Source organism: Dermacentor silvarum, chromosome 4 (assembly GCF_013339745.2).
Source record: "Dermacentor silvarum isolate Dsil-2018 chromosome 4, BIME_Dsil_1.4, whole genome shotgun sequence".
Classification (NCBI taxonomy): domain Eukaryota; kingdom Metazoa; phylum Arthropoda; class Arachnida; order Ixodida; family Ixodidae; genus Dermacentor; species Dermacentor silvarum.
In genome coordinates this window covers 139,660,097-139,679,083 of record NC_051157.2, presented here as the reverse complement: position 1 = coordinate 139,679,083, position 18,987 = coordinate 139,660,097, and the positions used below count along the sequence as shown (strand labels likewise).

Sequence of the window (18,987 nt, the reverse complement as noted above, 5' to 3'; positions counted from 1 at the left end):
TAGAAATACGCCTCCGGGACCGTGCGCAACGACCTTGCCGAGCGCAGCTCCTACATGCGTAGGGAGCGAATCGTGGCCGGTGTCTGGGCCACGCCGGCCGCGCTTTATTATTGTAGCGTTTGTTCTAGTGGTAGAAATCGTTGCAGTAGTGGTGGTGTGGCATGACGGCTTTTGAGCTCGGTGAACTGTGGTGGTGCCCACGAAACACAAAACGTCTTGAAGACTTCTCGGAACGGCTACAAACGGTTATAGACGTCTTGGTCTACGCGAAGACGTTAAACAGATGTTCTTGGAAACATCATGTAGCAGGAAGTACGATTAATCAAATATGCTATTGTGTTTCAGCTGTGGTAAGAGCCCACCTCTGGCGTCACCGGAGTATACTTTGGTGAACGTCTTGAGAGCGTATAACTCAAGAACTTTTTTAGATGTTTTTGTCGGAAAATGTGTGACATGCTTGGGCGTGCGCGGGAAAGTGAAAAAGATTTAAAATGCGCATGCCCGACGCGCAGCGTTACATTCCGTGCGACTTTAACAATCCATATGCAATCCGTTAACGTCGCATATCATATAGCCTTTCGCTGCTTTCCCCCTTTGGGTGAACAAGCAGAAAAAGCCTGCGGGGTTATTTGATTCCTTTCCGATTTTTTCACTCGATGAGTCTGTCACGATAGTCAAAGTTTAGAAAAAGAAAACGGCCGGGCGCGCACGCACGTGCGCGCCCGTTCAGCGTCCTTATCAGAGCCGTACGTGTCTTCCTTTCCATTTGCATGCGTGAACAAGCGATGAAGAAGCCGGAATTGCGATACCAGCTATCGTCACCAATAGATCTGGCCGCGCGCGGTCGCAAACGTGCGCTCCATGTGAGCGAACTTCTATCTGCTCTTGGACCGCACCAGGGGGGCGCGCTGAAGTTTCCGCGAGCGATTTAAAGGGACCGTGCTCGTGCTCTCAAGCGTTCGCTCACCAGTGCTCATGCTTCTCTTCCCAAGTCTTTTCTCACGCTCAAGACTTGATCAGCGCCTGCTGATACGGTGCAGTTCCTTACGGTACGTATACGTTTACCTGCTACAACTTGCACGCCACTTTTGTTTTGGCGGGCCCGTGCTGGCGCGAAGTTTAGACTCGAATATATTTGCACGCACGGTACGTAGCAGAACGTTCTTTTGTGATCTGGGAGGTAAAGCTGGAGTTTCACATAATTGGTTGAATGATTACAGACATTCTAGCTGCGTGTGGCCTTTAAGATGGCAGCAGCGTGCTGCATTGCGTAGTATACCGGGGCTTTGCTTTCTTGGCTTCTCCTCTGTGTAGCTTCCAGCACGGTAGCATTCAGGAAAGTCTTGCATTGGTGTGGTAACTTCACTTACAGTTGGAGGATTGGAAAACATTTTGCGGCATGAGAGTCGTGAGACGACGTCCTTTAATAGTGAGGCCATTTTATGATTAGTTAAATGTTTAGGGTCCCTTTAGGAAGCTAATGGTTTTATTGACATGTGGTACAATAGCGCAGTGATATTGTAAGAGACACTCGGAAGGAGCAGTTGCCGGCTTTGATTGTCAGGCTAAGCACACCTGTTGCTACAACCGACCAACACCACTACTTCAATAAAAGTAGCATACTCTTGTAAGAGATTTGTTTACAAACCATCTAACTACTAATGACCTACTGCAAGTCGTGTGTGGATCAAACCATTTGCCAGTTTAATTCCACTCTACAGTAGCTTTTTCATATCATATCTGCAACATAATTTTGAACGTCATCGTACAGCATAAGATTTTGAGAGAAAGTATTGCTTAAATTTAACAAGTAAATGTGACCGAGGTAAAACAACGGCACATATGTTGCTATTTGAAATACCGAATCGCACATCTTCATTGTAAATCAAGTGTGGCTTAATTACTCACTTTTTTCTTCACTGTTGTATTACAGAGCAAACTTCTGTGGGCAGCCAGTGGTATCCAAGAGGGAAGGGACCTGGATTGCTGTGGTTACTGCAGCTACGTCTTATTTTCTGTGGTCACCTTTTCTACTGTATTAAAAAATTTGTAAAATCATTCTGAATGTCCTTTAATTTATTAGTCAATAAAGCCGCTTTCTCACAAGGTCAGGTTATTTTTTCTGCATGTTATGCACATTTGCTTTGGATGGGTATTGCACATTTGAAATATGTTAACCAATTTTATGCAAGTTATTATAAATAATATAACGTAATGCTTCAATTTATTTTTCAGTTCTATATTGTCCTCTCGCCTGCGAGAGAGAAACGATGGTATTCCTAAATAAACGCATCACTGTTTTGATTATCCAAATATAATCTCACTATCAGAGAGGGAGCAGTCTACCTGACTGGAGCAGTATTTTTTTTATTATTATTATTTGAGGTGTTGCTATGCTGCACTCCGCAACACCCCCACGACCGCCGGTTCGCGACTTACGCCGCGGCGCGTTGCTCCGCCACTGCCACTGCCAGCCACTGCCAGAGAGCCACTGCCAGAGTACAGTGGCTAGCCAGAGGTAACGATCGAGAGGGCTGACGGCATAGCTCGCGGAATTGTATCCGAGCGCCGATCGAGACTCTCGAAGAACCTCGGATCAGCCCGCGCGACATCCTCGAAGCACAGAGGAAGACAAAAATTCAGCCAGCCACACCCCAAACTCCGACTACAAACACGTACCCTAATATATTAATCCTCAATAAAATCCACCCAACGCAATACCCGGACGCACGTCCGTGGCGTTGGGGGCGGCCACCTGTCACCCACATAACGTGGACGTGTAGACTCAGGCCATCTGAAATTAGCTCACCCTTATTACCCATTTGAAAGGCAGTGGGAGGTCTGGCTTGCGAGCAAGGATCGGGATAGTGAAGTTCCTCTGCTCGACCAAGCCCAGCGAGCCGCACAGGCCACTGGAGCCCTGGACTAGGGGACTCACTCATTATTGCCCTACCAATGCCACCTAAAAAATTTAAGAGAAAATTGGCCCTACTACTACGCTGTGCCGACGCTGAAAAAAAAAAAAAGTGAAAAAATTTGTGTCAGAAGTGGGATTCGAACCCACGCCCACATTCGTGGACCAGAAATCTCGCACAACCCGCAACGCAGGCAAGGCAAATAACCTTGAGTCTGGCGCCTTAGACCGCTCGGCCATCCTGACACGTTCACCAACTTACATAAAATGCTATATATTCAGTATAGCAATTTAGCACTATGATTGCTTTGTTATTGTGCCATTAATTGCAACTAATGCACATACCTGTAGAGAATTATCCGTCAATACTTCGAAAAATTATTCTCCTTAGAATACTCTAGCAGCCATGAAGGTAACTGCAACAGGGACACCTTTTTTTTTTTTTTTTTTTTTTTTTTGTAGATGGCAGTTCGTTCCATTTCCTTACCGTAATTTCCTGATCGGTAATCGTGATGTCGGCGGCTGTACGGTTCCCGTAGGCAGGGCGGGCAAGGCTCGTAGCCGCTGGCTACCGAAAGCGGAAAAAAAGAAAGTGCCCCTCTGCGTTAATCGGTGCTATACGATTAAAGAAGTTCCACCGGCTCGTTAAGAGTGTCCACACAGTCCGTGCCTCGTTTGCAGTGTGCCAGTGGTGTTCGCGCTGGTACCGCGCGATGACCGTCTCCAACGTGATCCGTGGAGCCGCGAACACGGCCGTGTTTACATTGTGCTTAACCGCATCCATTCGCCTTCTCGTTGCCACCTGTACCGCATCATTACTACAACGTCGTCACCTGTAACAGCGGCACCAAACGAACCCGCGCGCGCGTGCGTCCAACGATGGTGAACTTTGCCAAGGCGCTCGTCACCAAGGCGTGGAAGTTGGTGCTGGGATTTTTCGGCGTTCTTCGCCGAGCGATGTGCTGCTTCCGCAAGCGCCGCAGGGCGTCAGACGTCGGACTGCCCGTCTACCTTACTGCTCACGGGACAGAGGTATTTACGACGCGACTGTTTAGTGCTTGTTTACTGTGCATTCCGCTTGCGTCTGTTAGCATCGGCAAGCGTGAATCGTTAGCGGCCCCCCTATAAGCGCGAGCGGGCATCTCGTGATTTTGTTTGGTAAGCAGCGGTCAACTCAACCTAGGTGATCGTTATTGTGGCGACTGAATTGATTAAATTCTGTGCGTAGCAATGGTAAAACTTGTTTGCCCAATGTGGAAGATGTAGCTGGCGATAAATGGTTAAGGAGTTGTATATGCAGCTGTTGGTTATGTGCACTGTCCTGTGCAGTGTGATATGGTGTTTGGTCTATATTTATAGAAAGCGTGTCTTGTTCAGCTCATCCATATTGCGCAGCCTGATGTCGCACATTGTTTTGTTGTTGGCCATTTTGCTGCAAGGTGTAACCTTCTATGAAGGAATTCGCCGCTTTATTTTCACATTTATGCAGCACTTTCGTAATTCTTCAACACGCACAAGCACGAGAAACAGCACTCTAAAGCACCCAAGTGAAGCTAATTTACTAAAAATTTACTAAAATTTACTTAAAAGTAAATTGAGCTCTAGCTGGCAATGTAGAGCTGACGGATTTTAGACATCACCTACCGTTGCTTGTGGGAATCTACTGAGGTCACCTCTTTCATCATTCTGTGCAGCCTTGCAGTGTGCAGCAGCTGACGGACGATCTTCAAAGCTGGGACTCTTGGAACGAAGAGAACGGGCCTGTCTCAGTCCAAGTGGACTCTTCAGGGAACCAGGGCACAGCGGGGGGTTCCCAAAGACACGCTGCGATCGGCAATGGTCCTTCGAGTGGACGACCATCTGGCCCTGGCAATCGTGGTGCTGGGGACCTGAGACAAGACTCGCAGAGTGATGACGACGTGGACTTCTTCAAGGACATGGCACCCACCAACATCCGGCAGAAGAAGGTGGGCAGAGCACCTTGTCATTGTGCCTAGGGCTGAGTACTTTCTTGCGGCAGAGCTTGACTTTGAGGGGATGCTAATCGGCACATGTTATGTCTGGGCAAAAGTGACAAATTTCATGATGTTCAGAGCATCACTTACGCCAAGAACAGAACTTTTGTATGCGGAACCATGACACAAAGGTAGGACTGGGTTGGTGTACTGCCACTGTAAAAATGTGGCACGAGCACCCATGACATAGGACACGCATGGCCAGATTCAGGTTTTTTTCAAAGCAGGGGGGGTCTGACTTTTGTGATGGTGATTGATGATGATGATGAGTTTTTTAGGTGCTGACAGGTTCTCCTCAATAATCGTGAAACCTTGCTTGTCTCTCTAGAGCAATATAACAGTAACAGCTGTAAGAAGGACTGATGAGACTTCATGAGCTGTATGCTGGCACTGCGCACACAAATTGTAAGGTGGAGGCTCAGGACATACAGACATCTCCCCTAGATCCACATAACATAACCTTTATATAATTGATAAGTTATGAGAGTATTATGGGGTCTTGCGGTTCAGCACAAGGATGTCGGTTTGATTGCGAAGTACTTTTTCAACACCTATCCAATCATTTGATTGCTTCACGAACACCCCACGCATAGGCCCTCAATGCACAGCGCATTATATTTGAGTTTCACTGAATTTAGAGGTTTCTTGCTCTAAGCCTAAGGTGTCTTCAATGTTTGATATTCAAAAGCCACTTTGGTGTGTACGCTCTTTCGCACATTTCAAATGCTGCATAGAAATGCCACTTGTGTGCACAAATGCATGATGAAATCTCTTATTTCAACTGTTAGCATGTACTCTGTGGTTCATTAGTGGGATCTTATGAATGTATGATACCACTCGTAGAAGTGTTCTTCATGCTGGAGACGAATTTTTTTGTACTGCAGGCCTTGCAGTGAACAATTGTCTCATTAGCATTTTTCACTTTACACTGGTTGTATACTGCACAATCTCTGCTGTTACTCACAGAAATGTTGTAAATGAAACATGGCCTGCAAACCAATCCCTTCTTCGTAATCGAAATTTTCATTTTTTCTTGTAATGGTCACTGTAATTGTTACTGCACATCACAGTGATATGCAGATGCAACAAATTTAAAATACGTCCGACCATTATGACATGCTGCCAAACATTCACTTACATGTGAAACGGGCTTCATGGCTTCAGCTTTTTGTTGATTGATTGACGGACTGCAGAGTGTCGAACCGAAACTTTTTTCGTTTAGGTTCACCGAAAACAGTTCAGTTCTGGTTCAACTCTCGAGTGAAAAAAATATATGTAGAAAGTGGTTCGAAGCAGTTCTGGTTCATTTGCATAACTGAGGAATTATTACAGGAAAACAGCACAAATTTAATTTTTTACAAAAACTCGACGCTGCTGCTAAGGCTGCCCTGAAAGATGTGAGCCTGTTTGTTGTTCAGGTTACGAGTAGCTACAAAGGACATGCATATCCAACACCAATGCTGGAATCTTTCTGAAATGAAGCGTTATTGAGGGAGAGAGAGGAGATTGAGAAAAAGCAAAGAGTCATCCAGCTTGCTGTTCTGCTTGGGAGGAAAGGGAAGAAAAGAAAAATGGGGGGGAAACGAGGAGTAATGACGAAGACAAACAGTAAGATGCAGTTACATACACGTTCCTGTTCGAAGGGCCCGTTCATAGACATTAATGTTGACCTGTGTTAACTAAATATTTTAAGAAACCCTTGATGGCTCGCTTCATTGGTATGTCCGATAAGTGGCTCAATAACACTTTTTCACTTAATGGCCTGCTGTTAATCGGTGCTAACAAAGCGATCAATGCCTGTCATTCACAGTCGTAATGGGGGCAAGCAAGAAGCATATGTGCTCCACTGCCTCAGGTACTTTGCACACATCATAGTGTGGCGAGTCCGTGGGTCGCTTGCGATGCAATATTGTCGCCTTAAAGGGACACTAAAGCAAAATATTGATTCGAGCTAGAGTGAAACATTGATGGGGCCCTGAAACACTTTTTGAACATAGTGAACATAGTAAGAAAAGTTGCAGATTAGTTACCGAGGCTCCTGTGAACATGTGAGCCAAATATCATTGCACTGCATGCTGCAGGCAATTTACAATCTTGCGCCAAAAGCAGCGTAAAATCACTTGCTCTCACTATTGCAGTGTTGTCGTGCAGCGTGATCACAGGCAGCTGGAACCACAACAGCCATTGGCTGATTTCGTGACCGCGGCAACATTCTCAGTAATACAATTATTGCTCATTTGAATTAGATTATATATATATATATATGTCTGCGATCTCAAAAAGACAGGAAAATGATTTCATCTTTGTACTGCTGGTCTACGCACGACAGCTGCGTCTGCTGCGCATGGTCTCCAAGATGATAAGCTTAGCGTAGATAACCGCGGCTGCCACAAAGGGCTGCCACGTGATGGCGGACTTCCAACCTATGTACTGGGTCAGCGGAGCATTGCTACCTTGCGCCCCCATGCCAACTCCCTGTGTAGCTTCCTGCGCGCTAGTGGAAATGAAACGCGAGAGCAAGTCGCTTGTAGGTCCGATACCATTGCTTGTGCTTCTACGATTCGAAATATGTTTGCGGCAGGAGATTCACGAGGCAACAGAATAAAGATGCCATTCTACAATTAGTGTTTAGAACAGTATTTCAGGGTCCGTTTAAGCGTCTGTAATAACAAATTCATCACTCGTAGGGAGAACAGAGCTATTGTAAGCGAGAAAGTGACGAAAGTGGCAAATCCAAGTGGCGCCACTTGTCGTGGAGTATGGTACCTCTCCCGAGGCTGTCTCGCAGGTAGCAGCAGAGGTGGTGACGTGCAGATTACGTCATGACCTCAATTTTAGTGCAGGAGATTCAAATTGAAGAGCGGCAGCAGGACTTTCGTTGGCAGTATTCTATGCAACAAAGTTGTACTATATTGGTGCCCAGAAAACACTGATAGACTTCTAGACAGGTAAGCTATCGAGTTAACTCAACTTAATATTTTCCTCTAGTGTCGCTTTCACACCACGCATAGTCTGCCCCCTGACGCAATATTCTGAAAACCATTCTAATGGTGCTGCGACATTTAAACACAGCTAATATAGCAGTAACCAAGTTTTTTCTACTTTGCTGCTCGCTAAAATTTTTGGCAGGAGCGTAATCTTGAACACGTTGTCTTTTTATGTTTCAAATGTTTTACATTTGGTTACAGGGATATTAGATCTGTATTTGGCTGTTTAAGCTCTGCGCCACCAGATGGCTGGACCGTGCATGCCGATCAGGCTGCTCACGTACATCTACGAAGCTCCTTCATCACAGCGGTATGGAGGGGCTACAGTGTAAAGGGGCTTTAGTTTACGTCTCTGGCTATCCGTCAAAACACCCAGCCCGCCTGTGGTTACCAGAATACCGGACACGCTCGGCGCTGCGACAGAACGCTCGCAACGCACGCTGCTTGATCGCTCTTGCAGTGTTTCGACGGCCGGGTGGCTAGCGGAGAGGTTGGAGAGTCTTCGCACGCTGGCTCCAAAACAACCGGAAGTAGACGACAACGTACGTCACAACATGACGTAGAGCCAGCGAAGGCGGAGCTTAGCCCCGATCACTCGGCGAACCAAAACTATTATTCTCTTCCTTTTGGTTTTCGCTCCGTAGTTTAAAAATCATGTAGTTCCGATGCAGTTTGGTTGATGAATAATATATATATATATATATATATATATATATTTTTTGGTTTTCAGTTCGGTTCTAGTTCAATCAGCTCATTGATTGAGCTCAACAACCCTAAGAAATGCAGGGACTATGAGAAATGCAGTAAAGTGCACTGGAATTATTTTGACCATCTGGGGTGGTTTAATGCGCACCTTATGGTCTGCACGTGAGTGCCTTTGTGTTCTGCCCCATAGAAGTGCGAATGCCTCAGCCGAGAATCGAACCTCTGACCTTCTGCTCAGCAGCAGAACATGATACCCATTGAGTCACTACAGCAGATCAAATACTCGTCACTTACTTGAAAAATACTTGACAGGCTTTGTCACATTGTCATTGCATCACGGCAAACACCGGTCTTCTAAGAACCATGCACGCCATTTTTTTAGTTGTAACTGTACGGCTCTTTCAACCGTCTAGAGCGTCACTCATCTCTCCACCTTGATGGTTGCAGTACATACTTCGTAATGAAGATGGTCTCGGGGCCGTGCCCAGTGGTGGTCTCTCTAGTCGTCTCAAGTTTGATGCAAGGGCTGTGCTCCCGTACCAAGTGAGTAGTACTTTGTAATTTGATTGGTGCTGTGTAGCGCCACCTTTCAATACAACTTTACAGAAAAATAAAGAAGTGAGTTTGTTAGTACACAATGTTAGCGTATAATGGAAACTGCACGAAAAAATGTTATCACTGTTGGTATTGTTTTCTCAAAAGCTAGCTGGTTTAAGAATGCCAATTCATGAACACCTTGCAGGCCATGTCAGCTAGTAGTCAACACTGTCTGTCATTTACTCTGTGTGCCACAGTGGCCAGAGTGGTGCACTTTGCATTCCCAGTTTATGTTTTTTGAAACGCCAGAGCTTCTGTCTACAGCAAGGTTTTTTTTTTTTTTTAGCTTTAGAGAACAATATTGCCTTCTGCTTCAGTGACACCACGTTTGTGGAGGAATTCGCATTGCTTGACACACTTGATGCATTTGCTCAACACTGCAGACCTTGCAAACAGCCAACGTTGCAAGAGGTGTGTAGCGTCCATCGACGGTGCTAAGCGGGGACACGAAGGTCAGCGCTCTCGGCCGGTGCCTTGGGGCCGGCTGCGACTGACGAGAAAAATAAAGTTGGGCGGCGCGTGCCAGCGGCGCAAGCACGGCACGCGCTAGTTCGTTCTGAAAGCCTGCTGAGCTGGTCCTCTTGTTCTGGCGCTCCGCTGCGACCTCCGGCTGCGACTGTCGGGAACCGAGGGGTCGCAGCAGAGCGCCAGAACAAGAGGACCAGCTCAGCAGCGTCGATGGGCGCTACAGGTGAAAGAATCGTTGCATGCGCAAGATGGTTCCCCTATATCTTTGTCTAGAAAATCGGCTAGAAACTGACTTCAATGTCATCTTTGGGCATTTCTGAAGTTGGAATTGCAGCTGAGCCGAACACAAAGCCAGTTATGTACAAGTGCTGCTATCAGTGCCATGGATAACTGAATGTTTACACTGGCCCCACAGATGCTTGACACTTCTGCCCCACCCCCCAGTTTGGGACACTCATTAAAAAAAAAGGCGTCATCTACGTGCAACAAGGTACAACTATCAGCTTCAGAAAGTGCAATAAAAGACTTCAGTTTTACATTTTCATTTCTGGTGTCTGCTCGTGTTGTACTGACTCCTCCATAATGCACTCTACTGTCATCACTAAAGTTTTGCTTTTTGTTTGTCCTGTCATGCTTTTGAATGCTCCAGGTGTGTGTGTATGTGTTGCGTGTTTTGTGCATGTAAATGCTGTGAATGTAATGTGACATCATCTCTACATAGGCGAAGGTGTTTTCTTTTCACATTCTAATAGTCAAAAGCTTTATGCACATTTCATTGAGCTGTGTTCTTGCGGAGTGATATGCCAATAACTATTGGGAATGTAGCATGTCAACCACCACATCTACTAGCAACCATAACTGTGTACTTTATTCAAAATTAGCCAAAATATGCGGTTCATAAACCTTGTCAAAAAAAAAGTTCACAAACCCTGTCATGTACTGAGTGTTGCATAAATGGGAGTGCCAGGTATACATAACTATTCCTGCTAAACTGCTGGCTTGTTCATGCTCAAATGCCCCTCAAAGCTAGGGTTCTGCAGTGAGTTTAGTTTAATACCACGTTTGTAGGCATTAATTTCTAGCTTCAGCCGCAATAAATCCGATGGCACCCCTAAAAAGTTTCCGATTCTGTTGCCAACCAATGGGGGTTGCCACCTGTCACAGCTGTGGCAAAAACACAGTGTCTCTCGCGTGGATGCAGCTCAATGGAAACATTTTACTGGCTGAACTTCTACTATTTCCTATCCTCAAAGCACCAGCAACAATGCATGCAGGACAAACAAAAGCAAGCTTGACTTCTGCACCAAAAAATGTCAAGCCTCATATTGGCTTGTTGGGTGGCCACACCTATTTGCAGCTCAAAATGGGATAAAAAAAATTGACGGTAAGTGTAAGCACAAGTTAACAAACTGGTGATATTGCAAGAACAAGTGTTGTTCACAATGAATCACCCATAAAATAATTTGGGGAATTTTGGTAGTTTTCCCGATAGAAAACATTTTCTTGTAAAAAGGTTGTTCAAGTGAATTCATCAGCCAGCAGCATGGCCTGCCCACTGAGGTGTATGTGCCGTCCCACCTGCCCAGGGTGCCGAATTAGGTGTGCTCGAGGACAGTGGTGACACTGCGGAGGCCAGCTGGGAGGACGAGGCGGAGCTAGAGGTGGACTCTGCAATCCGCGAGAAGCGCCAAGCCGAGAGGGAGCGCCGCATCGCGGAGCACCAGCGAAGGAAGCGCGAGAAAGAGCAGCAGCGCACCACCAGCAGCAGCATTGCTCCCACAGCCAGCGGCAGCAGTGCTCCGCATTCGTCGCCGCCCAGCACTAGGCGGAAGGTCTTCTAAGGGGGCTGTTGACAGCCACTCTCCTTCACGCACCATGCACACCTTGGGAGACTAGAAATGGGCTACTGCCTTTGTTGGCTTTGTGGTCGGTGAGTATTTTTTGCCTGCTAGCATATTTACCCTGAATCAAAGACTCCCTCGTATCACATTCGTACCCAGTTTTTACAAACGAGCTGTTAAGGGGACTTCCACAGCCGTTTTCGTGTGGCGGCATGCTCTATTTCAGATGCAAGTCAAAGAATTGCTAGTAACGCAACTTGCGTCAGTCCCGAATTTTTGCTTTGAAATGCGACAGTGTAGACTGCTTATAAAGTAAATTGTCTCAGCCTCGAACATCCGCACATTAAGTGGTACTGCAATATAATCAAACAAAACTTTTTGATGCTGCACATGTGCAAAACAGGTAGACTAAGCTGCGGTGCTTATCCAGCAATCGAAGCACGCGACCGCATGTTTGCATCCACTTGAATTTACGAACGTTGAAAAGGTCTTTGTGTGAAGCATACAATACACAAAAGAAAAAATGTTATAAAGGTAACAGTCGCCGACCAATTTTACCGACCTGCCTATTTATTTGCACTTCTCCATGACACCGGCACCTTCTCCATAGAGCCAATGTAGAAAAAGCAACGCAAATTTTGGATGCCGCACGGTGTCTGGCTTGATCTTTCGGACTGATCTGCGTGCGTGATGTCAAATACATGCCGACCGCAGACCAAGTTGCAGCCATTCAAGCTGTTGCACATGCCCTCACTTTCATTGCCGAGGTTGTTCCTCCACTTTCCAAGTGCCGAATGACTGGTGTGAAGAGTTGTGTAGATTTCTAGCCAATCTGTAACTTAGGTCACCAACTCCCATCGAGACAGCACTGGTTAGGCCTAGCCTAGCGAACGTGGGTGTCTGGAGGTATGCCATCACAGGATCGAAGCTTGCCCTTGATATATTTGTACACTCAAACCTCATTATAACGAAGGTGAAGGGGGACCTGAGATTACTTCGTTGTATCCATCACTTCGGCATGTCCATTATTGCCATTTACTGCAGTATATATGCCCAGTGGGGTGCACAATTGTAAACATGAAACATGTAAACATGGCGTGTGCAACACCTGACTTAACACCTGATGCGACAGCTCTCAGATAGCCTTCTGTTCCATTGGGATGGTCTTTCACGTCCACTTTCCGCTTGGCTCGTCGCGGTCGAGCAGCACGTGGCACACAACAGAACGCTCCGCTGTGAGATCAAGCAAACTTAGCCACGCGCGCTTGGCTCGGCCAAGATTTCACTGATGTCGGTGCGATCTCGGAGGGCACGCCCAGCTGCCAGCCCGCACGGTGTACTGCAGGGAGAGGGAGAAGTGAATGCACAGCCCAGGCGTGACCCCCGAGATTGCGCCGGGGAGATCTCTGAGGCCGGGTCCAGCTGCGGCTGCCTGCGTGGCGCACCGTAGAGGAAGAGAGGAAGCCAATGTGCTAATTTTTCGCACCGCTGCTCGTAGCCGTGCAGCATGGCGCGACTCGCACAGGCTTGCACGTGACTCTCGAGATTGCATCGGGGAGATATTGGAAGCTGCGCCTGCCTGCGTGATGCGCCGTGCAGAAGTGAATACACCAATCTTTTACACACGCGCAGCTTGGTGCAACTCGCGCAGCCAGGCACGCGTAAGAGAGAGAGAGATCAGTGGAGAAGTGCGATAGTGAGCTGCTGCTTATGCACAGTGCGCGGCGGTGAGAAAGACCAGTGCTTTAAAAGGCGGTAGTTTTGAAATGCAGTGGCGAACAAGTGCCGAACCCAGCGGAAAGCGATGTACTTGGTGCGCAACGGTCGGGTATTTTTTCGTTTCAAAGACGAATCTAGTTCATTATATCCATTGGCAGGATAATTTCACTTCGTTAAAACAATGTTTTATATACATAGATCTCTATGGAGATTTCAAGGGGAATTTTACTTTGTTATATCCATTATTTCGTTATATCCCGTTTCGTTATAGCGAGCTTCGAGTGTAGACGTAGACAATTATACGAAGATCGGGCATGAAATAGTATGCACAGGCTAAACTGACAGCAGCACGGGTGAAGTGGAGTAAGTTCACGGATGATCGGCCGGCAACTACCATGAATGCCTATTACTTCAGAGAATGGGCAGAGCCGACAGAAGATTGACTATATATAAGTGCAATAAAAATATACCTGAAATTACATAACGTGCAATACAAGTAATCTATGACATCGCATATGACATCGGGGATAGCCGATATTCTAGCTGACATTAAGAGAAAGAAATGGAGCTGGGCAGGCCATGTAATGCGTAGGGTAGATAACCGTTGGGCTGTTAGAGTTACAGAATGGCTTCCGAGAGAAGGGAAGCGCAGTCGAGGACGGCAGAAAACTGGAAATTTGGAAATTTGCTGGCACCAGTTGGAATCGGTTAGTGCAAGACAGGGGTAATTGGAGATCGCAGGGAGAGGCCTTCGTCCTGCAGTGGACATAAATATAGACTGATGATGATGACATCGCAAAGGAATGTGACAAAATGCTTTTGAGGGATAGGATACAGAAAAGAAATGTGGACAAGGCAGACAACATCATTGGTGCTCAGCTAGCACCACCTAATTCATTTGGGGTATTTTAAAACTTTCTTGCTGGCATAGATTACCGTCAGTTGTATGCACCTGACAGTTTGTCATTTTAATGTGTCTGGAATTTGAATAATAAATAACCATAGCCAAGACTTGGAAGTACAACATTGCAGCTGTCACAGAAGACAGCTAGCATTTTGCTGCATTTGTGTGCTCTGTTTTGTTTCTGTGATAAGCTTGTGGAGTAACAATTATTTTCTTCACGACACTTTATTTTGTGTGCAGGTGGTCTTAAGCTGCAGTAAAGGCAGTGGTTGCTTCTTCAAGAATTTGTTCCGCAACTCCGTGTCTTCGCAAACTGGCACCCATGCAAACCCAACACAAACTGCCCAGTGAGGTGTGCGCTCACAACCAAGTGACTGGTGACATATTGTTCGAGATACAAGGACCTTAAAGGAACGATCTTTTGCCATTATCATTTTTGTGGCTTTCAAGTTCAAGGATGTCCATTCTGGACCGTATGTTGGCTTGTTGACTTCGAGGATGACACACAACAGTCGTCCAAGGCACATTGACTGCAGCGTTTGGGGTGTGGCACGCGTAACCGTATTGTACAGCAAGGGTGCAAGCAGTGATGTCGTTTCCAGCACCAGAGAATGTATCGCTATACTTTTCTTTTTTTAATAGTTAGCAGGTGTGCTGTTACAGGTTTATAGTTTGGGTGTGTTCCTTATAGTACATAGAGTGCTAACTGGGACTGTTGGTGCGTACCTGGTTAATGAGGTAATCGGCGCTTAAAGCAGGGGATAAAGCAGACGACAAACAATGGGTGCAGACACGTTACTCGTGTTTCTTGTCTGCTTTTCATCCCATTTTAAATGCCTTTTCTTCGAGCAGCTGAGTCTCTAGTATTCCGGGGAGAGCCAGGAGACCTGTGCAACGCATTGGTAAACACTTTGTTCCTTCGGTGTTACGACATCCATGAGCGGGAACGACCAGTTTGGGGGCTCCCTCGCCTGTGATAGAAGTGCACATTGCTCGGTCGGCTTTCATTCGTGGCTGTGTTTGTCTCTCGGGGCCTGTTTGAGTCGAACGCAAGAGCGAATTGTTGAGAGCGACTGCAAGTGATTACTGCAAGAGTAAAATAGAGTCCTGGTCCACATATTTTCTATGGTCTACTATACTAGTGCGTGTGTCTTTTATAATGTATGTTGTTTACGGCTGCAGCGCATGTGGCGAGGTGTTTGTAATGTGTTAAGTGCTAAGACAGTGTCACATCGCTACACATTGGTTCACACGCCCCTTTCACATCACTCTCAAGTAAGTGGCACAGTGATTGGTCCCAGATTTGTAAATGTGTAATAGGTTGTTGTACTTCCTACAATCGAAACAAGATATACCACCAAATGAATTATTTCTGAGCACAATTTCTGCCTGCATGGGTTCATGCGCTTCAGCTAGCTCTTGTACAAAAGTCGCAGAAGTTTCTTAGCTGGTATCGCGAAAGTACTCAGTTGCCCTACTGTCCATCACAGAGTATGTAGTGTTTTCTGTTCAGAGAGCTGCAACTGCGTGCAAGTATTAGTGAATTTTGCGTGGGTAAGATATAGTTAAACATAGGTGCACTAGTGTGTGTGTGTTCTGATTTGGCTGTCATTTAGTGTGCTTTTGTACAGTGGTGATAATGTGCACTGGATTTGCTCACGATGGCTCAAAGGAATGCAAGTCAAAGCCTATAGAAGGCAGGAAACAATAGCGTACAACCTGATGCCTCTCCCAAATCATGGTTACAAGAAAGCCCTGCAGTGCGATATGCGAGGGCTGCCGAACAAGAAATAGTTCATGTCCACCTTTGTTGAATTTTGGCCGTCTGCAGTGGATTGAAAATTCGATGCATGGGTGTTTCTTTTTTGGGGGATGCCACATGCACTGTCTCATGCCTGTTCAATGGAAAAGCAGTCAAGTGTTTCCTGTGCATTGTGTTGCAAAAGCTTTTGCATGTTTGCGGTGTGACGGTTTATTCTGACACAGTCGTTTGGCCACAGCGCTTGGTTTGCTGAATATGGTTTACTGTGGAGGCCCAGATCACGATTGCTCTTGGCTCTTGGCTCTAATCTAAACATTGCACATAACTTTCTTAGGCTCTGTTCTTATGGAGTCTGTTGCTAAAGCATTACATAAAGCCATTGTGTAGATGGGGAAATATACTAGTCACAGCTAGTTTAGCTGTTTTTGAGTCATTACAGAGGCACCTCTTGTTATTATCCCATAAGTGAGTATTGTGCATGATTTCAGCTGTGTCATGTAGAGCTTAGTTCCTGCATCAATGAGTGGCCAGATTAGCAAGTTTTTTTTTTTTTTTTTTGTCATCTAAGAATGTCTATGCTTTCCTCTTTCTTTAACTGGTTTGTAATGGTGCGTTTAGCGGAATTTTGTGTGCATGCTTTTCACAATCTGTTGCAAAAAATTTTGTTATATCTTTTTTGTGCACCTATACTGAAAGTGCGGTAAAATTTTCGTGGCTGGCTTTGCTGTTGGTATGATGCTATGTTAAAAATGAAGGGTTGTCGAGTGAAAGAAAGGCACAACCCACATTGCTGAACTTTCTCAATTCTGTGTAAAAATGTGTGCTGTGCCAGAACTTCTGTTTTGCATGAACAATTCTTGTCGGGTATTTCCACATGTAATAATGTAAAAAGAGAAAGGTGAAATTAACCTGCACGGAAAAGCTTTGCTTCATCTAAGTTTGGTTGTTGATTCCAAAACCTGCTTTCATCTCAGTCAAGTTGCTTTTTGTTAAAATAGGGTCTCTCACCGTCTCTGTGTAAAGGAACCGCAGCGACTTCTTTTCGCAAAGTTCTGCCTTGCTCTTGGCACATTTCTCACAAGCCTGCTTTTCTGTACAAACATGGCGTGTGACTTGTACCAACAACACCAACTGCGTCTAACACAAGTTTCAGTAGATTCCTGGCATGAAGATGGCTGTTCTGTTGGAACATGGTGGAAACGTGTTGGATGTGTTTGTTAGTATGACTAGTTGCACGTTGGATCATACACAAAATAGTAATGTGTGTCCGGCGCTCAAGCCACAATGGGGCACTGCAAATGGTAGTAAACTGCTGTATGACGAGGGACAATTAATCGGTACTATCAGACCGGCAGCTGCCTACTGCTCTTGAATGCTAACCAGGGGCCAGATTACAGCTCCAGCTTGCACGCACTGTCATGTGCAGCTTTGACCAGAGTTGGCTGCTCATATCATTGATGTGCACACGTAGAGACACGGCATTTTTGCCAATATTGGTTACCTAATACGACGGACAAAAAATGAGTGGAATTGGAAGAAAGATTCTTGAAAATTACCACCGCAGGGCTGGTGTAGTGCAACAATTGTTTTCATTTGATCCAGTCTTGTCATCTGCCAGGCCAGCCAGCCCAGCCTGATGATGACATACAGGCACCGCCACTGAGAAGGGTATGAAAACAATAGCGTTGGAATGGAGCAGGAATTAAGCAGAAGGTGCACAGTATGATTCTGCATGTGATGTAACGTGCGACTATATAGTTGTACCAACAGCCACATCCACCAAGTTTACAACAGGATTCAACCAACTCCAACAAGGAGATGGCTGCTGTGACTGTTGGTACATGTCAGAAACTTGTACATGTTTGTTGGTACGAGTCATTGTGTGTTGGATCGTGCAGGAAGTCGTAGTGTGTGTCCGGCATTATTCTGGCTCTGATATTGCATGCCGTGTTAGACAAACAGTGCGCACAATGTTTTCATTGCAAACACACTTAAATCTGCCTATGTGTTTGCGTATCTACTGGCCTAATTCATCAGACAATAATGCCGATCATATAACAATGAATGTAGTTGCGAGTGGGGCCTTGTATTTTACATGCTTTCATTACCTTTCTTCATGCTACACGGTGAAATGCTTATTCTTGTGGGAAAGCAAGAGCATCCACTCTCCTGGCAAGTGTGTAGATGTTTATGCACCATGTTCCGATTAATGTATGAAGCATGGGTGTGGTGTCACCAGGCGATGTCTTAAAAGCCCAAATTTGCCAATCACTTGGCAGACAAAAGCCCAAGTCTAGCTCCTGAAGCTCTCATTCGTGGCATGGTTGATGGGCGCATTCGTAATTCAGCTTGCCGAAGGCACGGGCTCCTGTGTCTGAGAACTGTGGCATCACAAACATGCCACATTGGTTCTAGAGTGTTTGTCACTATTGCATTCATTCAGTTCAATTCGTCCTCAAGCATATGGCTGGCCCGTGCCTTTGAGTAGTGTACTCTTTTAAAGAGAACACAGCTTGAGCAGTTAAGTGGATATCTCGTTTTGTGCACTTGCTGCCTTTGTGCAGCTGTCTGCCCAGGAGAGCTCCAGTCATTCACACTTGTAAAACAAAAATTTTTGGCGCTGAGCTAGCATTTTCTTTTGGTGCCATTGATTTGGATGCATAGAAAAAGGTATGAAGGATGTGGGGCAATGTGTCGCTTAAGGAGATGGGATTATTGTTCTGTATAATAAAACATTTTCAAATTATTAAAAGGTGACCTGTGTCCGAGTCTCTCACCATGGGCCACTGGACAAAGCTCTTGCCATCTGTTTTGCCATTGAGGCCCAGAAGGCAGTAGACAGGAAGTGGGCACTTGCATGACAAAACATGATGAAGCAGCAACGAAATTATACATTCAGGGATGTAACAAATGAGCTAAAGAACTGCGAGTTCAAGACTGTGTCTATGTTTGGTTGTATAGAGCAATAATTAGTCATTTAAATTTCCAGTAATGATAATTAGTGGGAGTAAACCGTTCAAACACACAGAGGCACACAGTAGGAAATAATTATGAAGGTATTTTGGATTATTGGAT

General features: G+C 45.7%; 1 protein-coding gene and 1 non-coding gene across 2 annotated transcripts; one reads left to right on the top strand and one right to left on the bottom strand.

Moving 5' to 3' along the window:
• Positions 1 to 3,039: 3,039 nt before the first annotated feature.
• Trnal-caa (transfer RNA leucine (anticodon CAA)) lies at positions 3,040 to 3,160 on the bottom strand. Its single transcript has 2 exons — positions 3,123 to 3,160; positions 3,040 to 3,085 (listed from the first exon to the last, which is right to left on the bottom strand). It is a non-coding gene; the product is annotated as a tRNA-Leu (tRNA).
• A 254-nt stretch (positions 3,161 to 3,414) lies between these two features.
• LOC119450671 (receptor-binding cancer antigen expressed on SiSo cells) lies at positions 3,415 to 18,664 on the top strand. The gene is made up of 5 exons (XM_037714181.2): positions 3,415 to 3,946; positions 4,609 to 4,881; positions 9,069 to 9,164; positions 11,273 to 11,616; positions 14,391 to 18,664. Exons 1-4 carry the CDS (start codon positions 3,794 to 3,796, stop codon positions 11,525 to 11,527), a joined length of 777 nt encoding a protein of 258 aa, XP_037570109.1. The 5' UTR covers positions 3,415 to 3,793; the 3' UTR covers positions 11,528 to 11,616; positions 14,391 to 18,664.
• The last annotated feature ends 323 nt before the right edge of the window (positions 18,665 to 18,987 follow it).

Excerpts from the sequence above, each read along its gene's own strand:
- LOC119450671 (XM_037714181.2), top strand. The coding sequence starts at position 3,794 with ATGGTGAACTTTGCCAAGGCGCTCGTCACCAAGGCGTGGAAGTTGGTG. Across the intron at positions 3,947-4,608 it reads TTACTGCTCACGGGACAGAG|CCTTGCAGTGTGCAGCAGCT; the intron begins GTATTTACGACG and ends CATTCTGTGCAG. Across the intron at positions 4,882-9,068 it reads CCAACATCCGGCAGAAGAAG|TACATACTTCGTAATGAAGA; the intron begins GTGGGCAGAGCA and ends TGATGGTTGCAG.